Raw genomic sequence first — 16,975 nt, 5'->3', positions numbered from 1 at the left:
CAATTTTAAATTGTTGGGGGGTCAAGAAGGGAATCACTGAGAAAGTAACCCTTGAGTAGCCACCTGAAGAAAAGGAGGGAGGGAAGGGTCCCTGAGGGTATCTAGGGGCCAGCTTCCAGGCAGAGGGAAGGTAGTCTGACATCCAGCACGGAGGTCATTGGGGGAGCAGAGTCATAGCCATGAGGTCAGAGGCACAGAAGAGCAGCTACAGTCACTGGGGCCTCACGGGCTGGGCCCCCACTGGGAAGGGAAGCCACGGGAGGGTTTGGTAGGAGAACAATGTGGACAGAGCACTCGCTGGCCACTGGGCCCTGGGAGGACTCTCCCCTGCATCCATTCACCCCAATTATGAGCTCTAATATTTGAGACATAGGTGATGGCCACAAAAATGAGGTGGAAACACTTTTGAGTGGATTCCTTCTCTTTTCAACATTTGCTGCATCTGAGAATAATTTATTTTGTGTATTTTTGTGTATTTATATATTTATAAATGTATTTGTGATTTATATATTGTGTATTTATATATTTATTTGTGTATTTTACTTATTATTTGGACTCTTTGTCTTCACTGCTTTTGACAAATACCTTGTGTGGGTGTGTGTGCGCGTGCGCACACCCATGCACATAAGCACACACTTCTATTCATGTGTGTTAACTCAGAACTGACTTAAACTGTTTATTTTGGAGAAATGACTTTTCATAGAAATGTCTGACCTCTCTGAGTCTCAGTTTTTTCATCAGCATATTGAAGATAAGAATAGCATGCAGGCAAAGGACCTATCACAGCGGCCAGCACACAGTAGGCACTCAGGAAATGTCTTTCCCTATCCGTCCTTTACTGAAATTCTTGCAATTTAAATAACCATTTGTTCCTTTTCACCTTTAGGCATGACTTTGTGCTTTTAGATAATTATGCCAATGAACACGACGTTGAGTTTGGATGACTTCAGCTGACCTAACTTTACTCTTATTTTGACTGTTAAATGAATTTATTAATGTGTCTAAGACAAAATCTGTTCTCTTATGTAAATGAAGGTGAGGGGATTTTACATACTGCACCAAGAAGAAGCGTATTCACTAAAACAATAAAACCGGATAAAAGCCAAACAGTCTTGCTAATAAAAAATCATGTATTTATTTAGGGTGTACACTGATACACTTTACATTTTTCTCCGTCAGGATAGAATAACCTAACTATAAAGAGGCATACTGATATTTTTCACAAAAGCTGTAGGTGTTAAAAAATGTTAATGGCAGAATACTTATGTATAAATACTGAATTACTAAAAGCAGGAGCAATTAAGTGTTTAATGTCAACAGAAGCATGTTAGCTAATGAGCTGTTTTCAGAGGTTAATAATGTGATTAATCACCGATTGATAAAAACTATGGAGAAGAAGCTCTTCTGTACTAACAGTATTCTGCACCTAAGGGCGGCCAGATGAGAGGTAGGTCTTGGCCAATGAGGAACCAGTTCATGTCAGGGCTTGGTTGAAATCAGAGAGGAAGGCTGGCTGGCTGGCTCCTCAGGCAGGTCTCACCACGTGGCACTTACTGGTGGGGTGTACATATTCCAGGGTCTGGGCCTCAGTTTTGCGTAGTAGCTCCCAGAGTGCAGCAGGATCAGGACCAACTCATGCTAACCAGGCTTACAAGAGTTTGATGTATAAGCCAGATTACCAATATATTAATTTAAACTACAGACTAAACTTACCACGGAGAAGGGACTTCTCCTTTTAAGTTGCCAATACTTTCTTGTCTCAAGTAAATCATATGATGATTTTTGGCAAATGTATACACTCATGTAACCCAAGTTTCTATCACAATACAGAGTATGACCATCACCCTGTTGCCCTTTCCAGTTAATTCATTGAAGCCCCCCTCGCCCCAAGGCACTTACTGTTTTAATAGCACAGTCTTCCTGCTGCCAATCACTTTGGTTGCTCTTATTTACTCTGGTTCTAAGAACAGCCTGAGCCTTTTGACTAGACTGAGGCATTTCCAAGCTCCCAGCCAGCTATTCTGGGGGAGAGCCATCTGCTCATGTTACATTTCACTTGTTGCTCACTCTCAGGGTGACTACGCTGTAATATTGAGAGTCATTTCTCTGTGGCTTTTGCCTCTGACTCCAACACCTATTTCTAATCTGTACGTTTCTTCACTTTTCTTTTGACTTGTGGACATCACCCGTGAGGAAAATTGTTACTGATCCATCTTTTTCTCTTCTTCTCAATAGTAGTGAACGCTAGCATTTATTGAGCAACTACTAGAGACCATGCTACAAAGTGACAGCCCAAAGTGACAAAAACACTACAAAGTGACAGCCCATTTTACAGATGAGGAAACCAAGACTCAGGGAGCTTGAGTCACTTGCCCAAGGTCACACAGCTGCAGAGGTGGAGTCTTTCTGACCCCAAACCCTCTTAACCCTACATTCTTCTGTCCATGACTTGGGACTGGGGTGGAGGGTTATGTCTGGGTTGCTTTCCTCTTCCCAGTGCTGCTTGTCATGTCCCTCCTGCTGGCTTTTTCCCACAGCCGTGGTAAAGAACCCACCCAATAACCTGTGGATCATCGCTGCAGTGCTGGCTCCCATCGCTGTGGTCACGGTCATCATCATCATCATCACTGCCGTGCTCTGCAGGAAGAACAAGAATGACTTCAAGCCCGACACCATGATAAACCTGCCGCAGAGAGCAAAGGTATGGGGAAGCGGTGGAGAGAGGGGCAGGAGCACAGAACTGCAGGAGCTTGGCCTGCCTTTCCCTCTTGCCTTTTGAGGCCATTGCAAGAGCCTGCAGAAACATCAGGATGGGTCCTCATTTTGAAGGAGACTCTTCTTTTAGTCTCAGGACCTGATGGCTCATGCTTGTCTGATGCCCACCCTGCTGTCAGTGCTTCCAAGCGCTTTATATATAGCAACTCTCTAATTCTTACAGCTGCCCTGGGAGGAAGGACTATTATTTTACAGATGAGGAAACCGAGGCATAGAAAACTACAAGCTAAGGAGACCTGAAAGGGATTTGGGAGATAATTTAATCAGACTCCCTCCTTTTGCCCATAAAAAGTAACTTTTTCTAGGTGGTATGGTTGGTAGGTAGCAGAACTGGTGGTAGATTCAGGTTCTGAATATTGTGGTCCCCAAATTTATATGTTGAAATTCTGATACCTAATGTGATGGTATTAGGAGATAGGGCTTTTGGGAGGTGATCAGGTCATCAGGGTGAAACCACCAGGAATGAGGTTAATGCCCTTATAAAAGAGGCCCTGGAGGACTCTCTTACCTTTTTTACCATGTGAAGACACGACAAGACATTGGCAGCCTGCAGCCCAGAAGAGTCCTCACCAGAACCTGACCATCCTGGCACCTTGATTTTGGACTTCCCAGCCTGCAGAATTGGGAGAAATAAACTTCTCTCGTTTATAGACCACCCGGTCTGTGCTATTTTATTACAACAGCCCGAACTGACTTAGACAAAGTCTCTTGGCTCCTAATGCAAGGCTCTCTGAGGCACATGCTTGGTTAGAGTGACATCTTCAGAGGTCGCCATGATGGAAAAGCTTCAGGGCTTTAGCTGGGTGGCCAGGAAACCCCTTTTCAGTGGCTCCGCTGAAGCCTGTTCTGGAGCCCCATCCTCCCCCTGTGGCCTCCACATCTCTGCACCACCAGTGACTGGGAGTGAAATGGACTAGGACATGCTGCAGCCTGATTTTCCAGTCACGTTGCTCCCTTCATGATAGTCCCTGAAGGAAATATGCTGTCACACCCGATGTTTAAATAATGCATTACAATTTGCTGGGCTCCTTGAGGTCTATCACCTCATTTGTTCATCGCAGCAGCCTTATGAGGTAGGTCATAGCCAGGGAAGGTTTTATTATCCTCATTTTACTGCCAAAAAGGGAAAGAGAGACTTCAGGACTTGTCCAAAGTCATGCTAGCAGCAGAGGAGTGACTGAGGCTCACAGCCAAGCCTGGGGGCGTTTTCTCCATTGTGCACCTACCTGAACCCTGAGATTTGACAGGTAGAATACTCTTCCAGCTCTGAAGATCTGAGCTTTGTTTACCTGTGCAGGAATGAAACAGCGAGCTACCCCTCATATTCCAGAGCCATTGGAATACATGTTGGCCGTGGAGATTGTCCTTGTGGAGGTCACGCATGCCTTAGGTCTTACTTGATGATCACACCTTGCTTCATCAAAAGAAATCAAAGGATTTTTATTGTTTGTTAAACCCATACTCCTGTGGCGACGGTGCAGCTTGATTAGATACTCTGTCTACTGAAGAGCCAAACCCCAAAGCATGTTGTTCTGTTTCAGTTGACACAAAGGCACCTGCTTCCCAGACACAGCAGGATGTTGGTAAGAAGTGTACATTGGGAGTTGCTCAAGCAGTGAAAGATGAAACTCTTCCAAGAGTGGGTATTTCTTCTCCATCTCAGTTTAGTTACAGTGTGAGCCTTATAGATGTAATGGTAATAACCAGAATCTAATTGTACCTGTATCCAGGAATATAAAATATGCCATACTGAGGTTGTAAGGGGGCATATTTGTATTACAGATTAAACAAAAGTTGTACTAACCTGTCAAAATGAGTTGGGCAACACACGATTTTTGCCTAGCTTATGGCTTGCTGTCTGAAGCTAGGACAGATTAGCATTTGTGGTTTTCCATAGCTCCTTCTGCGTCCTACTCTGCGCATTGGGCTTCGTGAGATACCTGGCTGACATTGAACATCAAGCAAATTTATGTTCCATGAGATGATTAAATTCACTTGTGTGCAGTGGAGCCCCCTCCATGAGGCTGGGCTGCATACTTTGATTCCTAACGCCCTTTTATCATGGGAAGCCAGCAGGGTGGAACTGTCTCCTGCTTACTTCAGTTCTTCTGTCATTCCAACCCAGGGACACTGCAGTGGTGAAGAGAGGAGAGAGCTGCCCGCATCACTTCTCACCACCTTGTGTGTGTGAACAGAATTCAATTAATGTCAAGGGACGAGGCAGAACAAAAAAGTTAGCCTTCAGTGCTGATTCATAGACTAGGAGGATGGTCCCAGGGACATTGCTGCATCTTTAGAATGCAGGCTACAATGCTAGAGGGCAGCCCCACAGATCCTTCCCCAGACTCAGTAGTAAACTTCACATGCTAAACAGAGGAGGTGAGTGTGGCTTTCCTGGGAGCTGAGTCCAGGGTGTGGAACCCTCACCCCTCTACGGAGACACGGTACCATGGACTGCCCCATTCCCATTATTGTCAGGTGGGCTTCTGCAGGTAGAATGATGAAAAATGATAAATGCCAGAGGGCCAGCATCATGACTTTTGTCACCTCCTTTCTTTCTAGTTCACTTCTCTTTACTCTGTCATTGGATGTATAGCCATTTTTCTAGTTTTTCCCCTTTATAGAACTGAAGAGATCATGGCTCCCTGGAAGAGGCCACCTTAGGAGAGGGTAGTTAGGAACATATCCAGATGCAGGATGGATCTTGGAGGGCCTGTAATCTTTTGCATGAACATCTGCTTGGGACAGGCCAGTCACCCCCTAAGAACAGCCAGTTGTTTCCTCTTTGTCACTACTATCTGTAGGACATCAGGAAACTTATTTAACTCCAGGCCTCAATTTTTCCATCTGTAAAACGGAGATATAACAAATAATTGCATATAGATTGTTGTGAGGATTTAGTTAATATATATACATTGCTTTGAGGTATGTCTGGTACATAATATGTAGTACATATAAGTTGGCTTTTATTGCTACCCATGTTTTTTTTCTTAAAATGTCTTGGCAGTGTATCCGCCATTGAAATTATTGGATATTATTTTGATTTGATAATTTTATAAAACTGAAGTAACTATAGATACTTTGTGATGTTATTGGGGTTAGACTCACTAATGTGTCTAATGGGCAATTCATTAATCTCAGGTAACTTTCCGGTTGAAAGTTGAAAGACTGCTACCCTGAGAGTCAGAAGAGTGAGGGAGTAGTAGTCTTAAGTCCTGAAACACTTAGCTGTGTGATCTTGGGCAAGTCACTGAACCTGTCTGAGCTTTTGTTTTCTTATCTGTGAAATGAAGACTGTGATGTTTGCCTTGCCTACCTCACAGGTTTGTTGGAGGATGAGATGAGATATCAGTGTTTTGCATGCTGTAAGTACCGATCACACTCAGGGATTGTTGTGATTAATAATACAGGTGTAATTAACTAACAATGGCCACCTTTTAAGCTTGGAATTTCTTAATGTCTCTCTTTGTGTACATCCATCATTGACCAAGTCACCTGAAGTATCCAGTGGATAATTTTAACCCAGTGTGAAAGGTAAGGGGCCAAATCCATAGGGAGGAGGTAGAAAGGATGGGACCAGAGCCAGCTCTCCCTATCATTAGGTTCTTGGGAAGTCTTAGCTGCTATTGCAGCCTTCCACTTCCTCACAGACAGGCCAGGAGTGTTGCACAGGAACCAGGCCATTTACGACAGGAGATGCTAACCAAGACAGGAAGCTGAAGAAGGAAAGGAAGGACTGTGGGAAGACTCATGAGATAGTGGTTAGATGTTCCAGTTCTGGGTCACATAGTCCTAGGCTCAAATGCTGACTCTGTCACAGCTCTAAACTTCAGCTGCTTCATCTGTAAACTGGGGACTCATGATAATACCTACCTTCTTGAACTATAGTGAAGATGCAATGACATAAGTTATGTATTGTGTTTAGGACTGTGTCATTAATATCAAATGAGGCCAAAACTGAGTCTCTTGAGGGTGAGGAACCAGTTATTTAACTGTATATGTTCAGCACCAAGGACAGTTCCTATCATTGGAACAAAACCGAATAGGATAATGGGGGTGTGAGGGCGTGGTACAAAAGGGGCCAACAGGACAGAGACTGGGCAGGCAGGTTCACCTGGCATGTGAAGGGCCTTGACTGCCTCGCCAAAGCATTTGGGGAGGCATTCGAGGCCCTTCATATTTTAAACGAGGGAGTGACACAACCACATGTGTTTTAAGGGAGATAATTTTGGAAGCTCATCAAGGGTGGGCCTGGAAAGGAGCTAAATTGGAAGCAACAAGACTGAGGCAGAAGATAGTGAAACAGTGGACCTAGGGAGGAAAAGTCACCTTCTAGAAACATTTCAGAAGTTGAATCCAATTGGTGACCAATTGGTTGTGGAAGGAGCAGGAAATTCAGTATTTGAGGGGCATCCCAAGTCATCTGAAGGCTCTGTTCTGTTTCTTGTAGACCAAGGACAGGGAAGGAGAAGAACAGAGACCACCTTCCCTCAGCAAGCATTATTTCAGAAACTCAGTCTCAGGTCCTGGCCTCAGAATGTCACTGATCACATAGGTCAGAGTGTATGTCTCAGAGAAGAGAAGTGGGTGATCGCACTTCCTGGAGTGAGTTTCTCCAGGAACTGTCCATGGCAAAGCTGTAGGCAGCCTCAAATAAAGAAGGCTTGTTGGACTTGGCAATAAAACTCTGTCCTGTTCTGAGACACAGTGGTGAGATTTGACAGGTTGGGCCACAGCTCTAGACTGGATTGTTAAATCTGGCTGGAGCCATCCTGTTGTATTTTTTACCTAAATTAGCTGCTGAAGGAGGGGCTTCTGATCACATCAAGTTCTGATATACTCTAAGTGACAGAGGTTGAATTTCATCTGCAGATTCTCTTGAAGAAAATCACTGATGTCCATTTTACCTGGACTGTGATTTATCAGGAAAGCAAACAGTAATAACTAATATTGATTGAGCACTTCCTATCGGCTAGACACTTACCTAAATGCCGAAGGAGAATTTCTTATTTAATCCTTACAGCATCCTCTTAAGAGTGGTTACATTTTGTTCTCACAAACATACAAATTTTATCCTGTTTATACTATTATTATCTCCAATTAACCTAAAAGCAATGACCACGTTTTAAGCTTGATGAAGAAACTGATGTGTGGAGAGTTTCAGTAACTTACCCAAGGTCATACAGCTAATGAATGGTGGGGGTCTGGATTTGAACCCAGGCAATCTGCCTTTGAAACTGCCACTTTTACGCACCCCACTGTCCTGCCTCAAATCTGCATTATACTGCTTTGCAGTATAAAGCAGAATAGAGACATATTTTCAGGATTGTTTAAATATGCCTCTTGATTTTTATTACCACACTACTCAATGTCTGTTGGATTTTGCTCAGAGCTGCCTTATGCACTTGGGATTTCAGACACTGTGCAATAAAATCTTGCCAGTTTCTCAGGAATGAATTATAGGAGAGCCAACCTACTTAAGGGAGAAGTCTAGATTAAAGAGTGACTCCATAAATTCCATTTCATTATTAATGATTGTACTGCTTCATGAGATAACACACTTCCCTCTGTGTTCAGATCTGTGATCCACTTTCATACTCAAGGGTGGTAGAGGTAACAGTTAAGATTATCTTTATTTCTCAGATGACAAAATTGAGGTTCAGAGTTCAAGTGACTTGGCAAAGTCACACATGTGCTATTATACATAAAGCTATATGAGAATGGAGTGAAGGGGTAACCAAATATTCCTAGGGAGGAGATGATCCACAGGATCTATTTAACATATTAATTGTTTCTCATTTTCAGCATCCATTGACTTAAAATTCATGGTCTAAAATCTCTGAAAGAGGTTTGTTCCTACACACCTGTTTACATGTTGTTTACACTCTTCATTTTTCTGAGCAAGTCTTATCTGTAGAGATTCTGTAGCTGGATGGAATTAACACAGATTCTGCTTTTGAAGAGACAGAAATGACGATGGGGATTTAAGTTAACTCTTGTTTATTAATCAGAAAGCTAAGTTTGGTCCCATCACTTGTGCTTTGCTGCTGGTCATCTCTTAAAGCCTTGGCAAGAGTCACACTTGACTAGAAATGTCACTGCAAATCTGTTTCCTTTTTGCAGCCTGTGCAAGGCTTTGATTATGCCAAGCAACATCTGGGACAGCAAGGGGCAGATGAGGAGGTCATCCCTGTGACTCAGGAAACAGTGGTCCTCCCACTGCCCATTAGAGATGCTCCTCAGGAAAGAGACGTTGCTCAGGACGGAAGCACCATCAAGACCGCCAAGTCCACTGAAACCAGGAAGAGGTAGGCACGGGGCCAACTTCCGCCTCTTTGTGTCAGCAAGAGAAATAATTGATCATGAGAACAGCTGATTATGATCAGAACAGCCGATACCCTCAAGTTAATTCCACTGTTCTCTTTAAAAATTCCCCTTCATGCTCATTTTGAATATTTGAAAAGAGACTGAAGGAGATGATGAGAATCACAATACCTGCTTAGCCTGGGCCACCCTTTGTAAGGTTTTATGTCACTGATCACCACAACAGCAGAGATTTAGTTCTTATATTTACTATAGCACATTTAGCACTGATGTCACACTTATTTTTAAACTTATATTAAAAGCGGTGCCTTTGATTCAGTATAGTTGTATTTTATCTGTCCATGTCTCAATAGGGTTTCTGATTTCAGTCAAAGCCATATATTTAGTTTACACAATAAGCAGAGCACTTTGACAGACATCCCTTTAGGAGTACAAAAATGTGTAGGATTGATTTGTGACCCCAGGAGTCTCATGATGGAGGAGGCAGAGAGATAAATAAGTGGAATACCAAGCATGAAGTGTCAGTGCCGGCACTGGAGACTGCAGGGCTGTAGTAAAGACTGGAGGAGGAACTTAATTCTGACCAGGGAAAACCCCATGGAGAAGGTTATGCTTTAGCTGAGCCTTGAAAGGTGGGTGGGATCTGAATAGGTGGGAAGATATAAGGGCATCTAGCCTAAAAAGAGTGTGGAGAGAAGAGGGACAGGCATGTTCTCTAACGGCGAGTGTCCCCAGAGTTTAGAGTTCATAGTGGCTGGGTGTAGTGAAGGATGAAACCAGAAGATAGATTTCAATTTTGGAAAGTCTTGACTGCCAGGCCAAGGCATCTGACCTTTATTATCTAAGCAATGGGGAGCCACTGAAAGATCTTTAGATCTTTAGGAAGACAGTGGTGTTAGCCTGTACGTTAGAAGGATACATTGATGGCAATGTGGTTGAGAGATGGGAGAGTTTAGGTTAGAGGCCAAGGGACTCATTTTAAGGACTTTGCAATAGCCTTATAAAGAGGTAATGAACCCTAAGGCAGGCCCTGTTGGCTGGCTAAACCAACATGCATTGCCAACCCCCTTCTTTCATGTTGCCTAAGACCACTATGAAGACTGAAAAAGCTACATCATCCATGTCTCCTTCCTTTTTCTCCTTCCCTTTATCTAACATGTTTATTGGTCATTTGCTATTTATCAGGCACTGGGGATATTGCTGTGAACAAGACAAAGTTACTGTTCTCGGGCAGCTTACAATCTGGTAAGGAGAGATAGACAATAAACAAACAGAGAAACAGCTAAAATTGATCTGTTTCTAGATCAGGTGATGATACGTACAAAGAAGAAAACCAAAGCACAGTCTGGGGAAATGGAGAAGGAGACATAGTGCTGTTTTAGCTAGGAAGCCAGGGAAGACTAGTTTGATAAAGTGACATTTGAGAAAGACCTGATTGAAATGAGATATAAATCACGAGGTTATCTGCAGGAAGAATGCACCAAGCAGATGGAACAGTATGTGCATCACACAGAGGAGGGAACTTCTTGATGTGCTTAAAGAAAAGCAGGATCAAGGGGTTTGGCATGAACTAGGGAGGAAGTAGTGGCGGATGCATCCGGCAAGTTGCCAGAGGTCAATTATGTCAGGCTTTACAGACCAAAGTCAAGACTTGGGATTTTATTGTGAATAAAGATCAGATGTAATTGTGGGGTTTTGAGAAAAGCAATGACATTATGTGGCTTGCAGTTTTAAAGGCTCACTTTGGGCTGGGTGCATGGCTCAGAGCTGTAATCCCAGCACTTTGAGAGGCCAAGGCAGGAGGATCACTTAAAGCCAGGAGTTCAAGACCAGCCTGGGCAACCTGGGTAATGTGAGTGGAGATGTTGAGAACTCAGTTAACCTTGAGTCTGGAGTTTAGAGGAGAGGTCCAGGATGGAAACATAAATGTAGGAGTTGTCAGTGTGTAGTTACTCTATGAGACTGGGAGGAATCACCTGGGAGAGTACAGATAGAGAAAAGAAGAGATCCAAGCACTGAACCCTGGAACACTGTCATGATTAGAGGTCCAGAAGCTGGGAAAGAATCAACAAAGAAAAAGGAAGAGTGTCAGGAAGAAGGGCATGAGGAGAACAAAGAGAGAGATCCAAGAAGGCAAGAGAAGGAAGTAATTTGAGAAGGAAGGAGGGATCATCTGTATCAAATACCCACATTTTGTACTGGAATCAAGCAACAAGACTGCATGTTTTCTTCCAAGAACTCTTGGTTCCTCAGAAAGAGGTATAGAAAAACAGAGTTGGATTTCAGCTTGTGTAGGAAAGGTTAGGGCATGTGGATTAGTTATCTTTGCTCCATAACAAACTCCAAGGCTTAATAACTTAAAACAACAACCTTTTTTTTTTTTTTTTTTTAGCTCATGATTTTGGTGGGTCAGCACATTGGGCTGAGCTCAACTGGATGGTTCTTCTTGTCTGAGCTAGACTTGGCTGACCTTAACTGCACCTGCTTATGCATCTCCAGTCAGGTGACAGATCCGCTGGGCTAACTTGTTGATGCTAATCTTATCAGGAAAACCACAGGTAGCGGGGGCCTTTGTCCATATGATTTCTCGTTCTCAAGCTGTCTAGCCCTGGCTTTCTTACCATGTGGTTGCAGGACAGCAAGAAAATAAAAAACAAGCAAATACCCAAAGCATAAGCAAAAGCATTTCTCAAATCTTTGCTTGTGTCATGGTTGCTCCTATCCTCTTGGATAAAGGAAGTCTCATGGTCAAGTCCAGACTCAGCATGGGCGAGGACTACCCAAAGCTTGTTGACAGAGATGTACAAACAAATTAGGACCATTGCTGCAATCATGCACCCAACGTGGGAGAGCTGAAGCAGAGCAGAGCTGAAATGTACAGAGAAGGAAAAGATGATTTACCTGAATTGACTTGCAAGAAGTAGTAGTATTCTCATCATGATCTTTGGAAAATACAACAAAGGCTTATTAATAACTTATTTATCACCTATTTAGAGGATGCTGAAAAGAAATAAATAGTATTACTAAAATTAGGATATGAACATAGTACTTTTGGGAAGAATAAAAATTTTTTTCACCCATTCTAGTCGAATAATTTACATCGTGTACAGTTTTCTTTAATTTTTTTTTTGGAATAAGCATTTCTTGGATTAGCAAGGAATCTACTCTTGCTAATCACATTCAATAACCCCAAATTTTTATTAAGAAATATTAACTTATGAAACAAATACAGATGAAGAAGATAATATCTGTACTCCTGGAGGATTTTTATATTTGCTTTGTATTTTTTTTTGAGACAGAGTCTCGCTCTGTTGACCAGGCTGGAGTGCAGCGGCAGGATCTCAGCTCACCACAACCTCTGCCTCCCAGGTTCAAGCAATTCTCCTGCCTTAGCCTCCTGAAAAGCTGGGATTATAGGCATGTGCCCCCATGCCAGGCTAATTTTTGTATTTTTAGTAGAGATGGGGTTTCGCCGTGTTGCCCAGAATGGTCTCAAACTCCTGACCTTAATTGATCTGCCCACCTTGGCCTCCCAAAGTGCTAGGATTACAGGTATAAGCCACCGTGCCTGGCCAGCTTCATAATTTTAGCATAAAAATACAATTTTACTAAGGGCTGGCTATAGATCATTGCCAAAGCTGAAAGAGAAACCTACTCTCTGTGCAAGTCCAGCTGACCACGGGAGTCTTTGATCATTTGAAAAGATTTTCAAAACACCAAATTCAAGAGAAAACCCATCATGAATCTTATGTTTCTGGCTTCCCCATCTTGCCACATCATTTTCCTCATTCCTGCTAGATAAAGACTGACTCCCTCTCAGAATGGATCTGTTAGATGATCCAAGAAGTTTCTCAAGTGAAAACCAGGAGAAACCGATGGTTTGACGGTTATTAAGATATCTCAATTTTTGTGAATTTTTTTTATCACTGAAGTCTGATGGTGTAGTCACTTCCAGACAGCCAGATGGATGTTCTGGGTCCTTTTCCTCCAGTGTAGGGTCTTGGTGAGGCTATTTTGTTGGTGTGGGAGTGAGATTGTTGGGCCAGGATGGAGAATCAACCATTTGCAGCCGTTTGCAAAGGGCACTTCAGTGTAGTGATCAGCAATGATTGTTCAGCAGCTGATTAATCCTCAACCCGAAAATATTCTTTCAGGCTCCGTGTCCTCCAAATGGGGACTGTTGCATTCAGTAACCTCTAACTGCAGCCTCACAGGTGACACTTTCTTGCTTTCAAAAACACTTGTGTTACTGTCATGGGAGTACACGTGCCTGCACAAACACACATGGACAATCTCACTCCTCTGTTTCTGAACAGAAGTTTTGACTTGATGACTTCCTGTAAGTATGTCTATAAACAGAAGCAAAGAGTAAAGCAGAGTTGGGTTTTTGCTACAGAAATTTGCTCCTTGACACCTTTCCTTGGAGTGAGAGGAGCAACCAGAAAATTATGTCAGGATCAAATGAGGGAAACAGTATGAAAATGCTACAAAAACTGTTCAGGCCAGGCTCGGCGGCTCCTGCCTGTAATCCTAGCACTTTGGGAGGCTGAGGCAGATGGATCACTTGGGGTCGGAAGTTAGAGACCAGCCTGGGAAACATGGTAAAACCCCAGCTCTTCTAAAAATACGAAAAAATTAGTCAGGCATGGCGGTGGGTGCCTGTAATCCCAGCTACACTGGTGGCTGAGGCAGGAGAAGCACTCGAACCCAGGAGACGGAGGTTGCAGTGAGCCGAGATCGCCCCATTGCACTCCAGCCTGGGTGACAGATCAGGACTCTCAAAAAAATAAAAATAAATAAATAAACCATTCAGTATATCATGAATGTGAAATAGGTTATAAAAAGCCTTTCCCTTTCCTCATTTTTTTTCTGGATGTAAATTAAAGGCTTTTTGTCCCAGTGATGCCAGTCGCCAGGAGAGCCCAGAAACAATCTAGGGGCATGTGTCTTTCGCGTATGAGTGTTTGCACACCCAGCACTCAGCAATCAAATAGCTGTTGGGTAAATAAAATAATGTATATTCAATAAAATAACGTATATTCAACAACTTAGTGCCCATCCTTGTTTTCACAGACTACATTCTTTGTATTACTCATTTTATATGATGTTAAAAGATATTACGATGAAAAAGATTGTGACTGAATAAATTTGGAAATGTTGGGTTAAACAAAACCAGATGAATCTCTCTGTGACAGAACTGATCAGCCTCTGATATGCTAACGTGCATTAGGAATCTCCAAAGAAAGAATATAGTAAACATTTCCCACATTTAGGGAACTTTGGTGAGGAATGTCCCACTTGGCTTTAGTGTCCTGCGGAATGCTCTAGGCAGATACTGCCTCATCCCGTAGATATCCTGACTTTGATTATTCATAGCTTTTAGGGTGCTAAAGCCCATAGACTGAGAACTCGAAATTTCCCAGGGGAGGCAGGAGGAGAAGGAAGAAGGAGAGAGAAGGGAGGAGGAGGAAGAGGAGCATCCAGAAGGATACACAGCTTCCACTTGAGAAGCTGCCCGCCTACTGATAAAGTACATTTATTCCAGACAATTCTCTATTGTCGGGCATGTATGCCATTATTTTCTAAATTCAGATAACTGACAATAGAAGAACAAGAGGCTGCTAGATACCTGCCTCCTGCTTGTCTCCCACAGAGGGGAGGCGGTCCGTCTTTATGCTCAGCCGGACCCACGGCCGGCATGGTCTGAGGACAGAGGCAACATGAGTCTCTTTGGGGGCTCTCCAGATCCCATTCTCCCAGAGAGTTCCAGAAGATGAGAGTCCCGCCCTGAGGAAGAAAAGAAGGCTCTGTGACTCACTCTGTGTGAAGGGCTGCCTTATACCGGTCATTGTATGGGACAGCAACAGGAAGGTGTTCTGGGGTGTGGGAGAAGGGGGAGCCCTGGCTTCCAGGGCTGCTTCGCCACTTCCCAACTCTGTCCTGGACAACACACTTCACTTGCATGAGCTTCACGTTCCTCAGTGGCTCATTTAATAATAATCCATTAGCAGTTTTGAAAGCAGTCAGCAAAGTCCTTGGCACACAGTAGATGCTCCTGGTGGGGAGCTCTTGCGGGGCGTGGCGTGCTAACTTAGAGTCTCCACATACCTGTATGCCTGGCACAGTGCCTGGCACAGAGTGGGTGAATGAAAAGTATTTCCTGAATGAACAAACAGCTCAAAATGTAAATGGCTAATAGTTGCCACAGTGAGAGAGAGAGAGAGAGAGAGAGAGAGAGAGAGAGAGAGACTGACTGACAGACGGAGTGAAGCCCCAGTGGTGGGGTATAATGCAAAGAATAAGGCAGGTTGAGTTTTTGCTACAGTAATTTGCTTATTGATGCCTTTCCTTGGAGTAAGAAGAGCAGCCAAAAACTGAAAATTGAAAACTGAATGTCTTGTAGTCAAAGTCTATGTGGTAAAGAAAATAGCCAAAGAGAACCGTGTGTCATACGTGTCCTGAAAGTGCCCACGTGATTTAAACACTCTGCAACACTATCCAGAGTGCTGGGAGTTAAAAAGAGGGCATGCTACGTGGATGCCACCCTTGCCACCATTCCCTTAGTCACGGGACGGGGGGCGGTGGTTAATGAAACAGATGGGCACCCAGGGCTGTGCTCACTGAACTCTACAGGCTGAGCACTACAAAACACACTTCCGAACAGCCAGCTGCTTAACCCACGCTGTAGTATGGATGGTTTTGTGTTTTTCTTTTTCTGTATCATTTCCTCTTTGTCCATTAAACTGGAATGAAAGGCTACAGACATTAAACTGTGCGAATAAAATAACCTTGAGAGGCGGCTGCTCTAGTTGAAACTTACCATCTCCACTGTTGCTATGGTTACCTCCAGCAGGTCGCCCAGTGAGAATGGCTCTGTCATCAGCAACGAATCAGGGAAGCCCAGCTCAGGGAGACGCTCACCCCAGAATGTAATGGCACAGCAGAAAGTGACAAAGGAGGAGGCAAGGAAGAGAAATGGTGAGAAGCCTTCCCGCCAAGAACCACCCCCAGCCGCTCCCACATGTGCCCGCACACACATGCATGCAGACGCATGCTCACACTCACACAGCCAGTGGGCTCTGATCCTCAGTCATTCTTTCTCTTCTGCCCCACAAATCCAGGTGTCTGTATGTACCCCTTGGGTTGTCACCTTACCCCTTCTTTGAATTATCCTGTCTCACTTCCTCTGCCCTGTTCTTATGAAATTGTGCAGTTTCTTAGAAAAAACATTTTGCAGAATGAATTGATGTTTGCTTGGAGGTTTTTCTCATTCTCTAGTTAGAAATTCTCTAAAATTTCTAATTTCTAATCATGTGAATTGACTCAATTTCTTGCACTAGATCCACAAAGACAGCAGGTCTCTGAAATAATTGCTCATCTTGGAGATGCCTCTCATTTTCCTACCCTGACTCCCCTGATAAGTTTCATGGGTTCAGTCTATGCCACTGAGTCCAGATACTGCAACTCCACTTCTCCCAGGAAAAAAGTAATGCAAAACAGTAAAGAAACAGATCTGTCAAAAAAAAAAAAAAAAGGCTTTATGCTTCTGTCTTAATTCTCCAGGGTTGACTACTGCGTTTCTCAACCAGATCTCTCCCTCCCTGTAAGGATTGGTGTTGGGGTTTACTTATCAGTCATCTGAGCACCATGATTGTGCAGTGGCACTGTCTATAGATGGCCTCTGTCCACGTCTTTGTGCAGCTCCCTCTCCTGATCCCACCTTGGTTCTGACCCTTATCTCCATGTGGCCCTTCTGTGTGTGATGCTGGGTTACTGGGGCCAGAATTCAAGTACCCAGCACTGCTGATTTCAGACCAGGGAAAAGTCCTTTTGGATATTAAGGGGTTGTAGGTGGAGCCCTACAGAAATGCCAGGT

The 16,975-nt window shown here is 43.6% G+C and overlaps 1 protein-coding gene across 5 annotated transcripts in view; it reads left to right on the top strand.

Annotated features, from left to right (window-relative positions):
- Window positions 1-16,975, top strand: part of KIAA1549L (KIAA1549 like) — a 286,237-nt gene that overhangs the window by 198,263 nt on the left and 70,999 nt on the right. For 4 of the 5 annotated variants that reach the window (XM_032283624.1, XM_032283623.1, XM_032283621.1 and 1 more), the window contains 3 exons: window positions 2,538-2,701; window positions 8,899-9,083; window positions 15,950-16,077. In XM_032283624.1, the coding sequence (XP_032139515.1) occupies window positions 2,538-2,701; window positions 8,899-9,083; window positions 15,950-16,077 (477 nt within the window). The remainder of the gene's footprint in view (window positions 1-2,537; window positions 2,702-8,898; window positions 9,084-15,949; window positions 16,078-16,975) is intronic. The other variant, XM_032283622.1, reaches the window with a different exon arrangement.

The sequence above is a fragment of the Sapajus apella genome, unplaced genomic scaffold (genome assembly GCF_009761245.1).
Source record: "Sapajus apella isolate SASKATOON/1434 unplaced genomic scaffold, GSC_monkey_1.0 scaffold14, whole genome shotgun sequence".
Lineage (NCBI taxonomy): Eukaryota > Metazoa > Chordata > Mammalia > Primates > Cebidae > Sapajus > Sapajus apella.
Note: the sequence above shows the minus strand (reverse complement) of the source record. Positions and strands in the feature narration are given on the sequence as shown.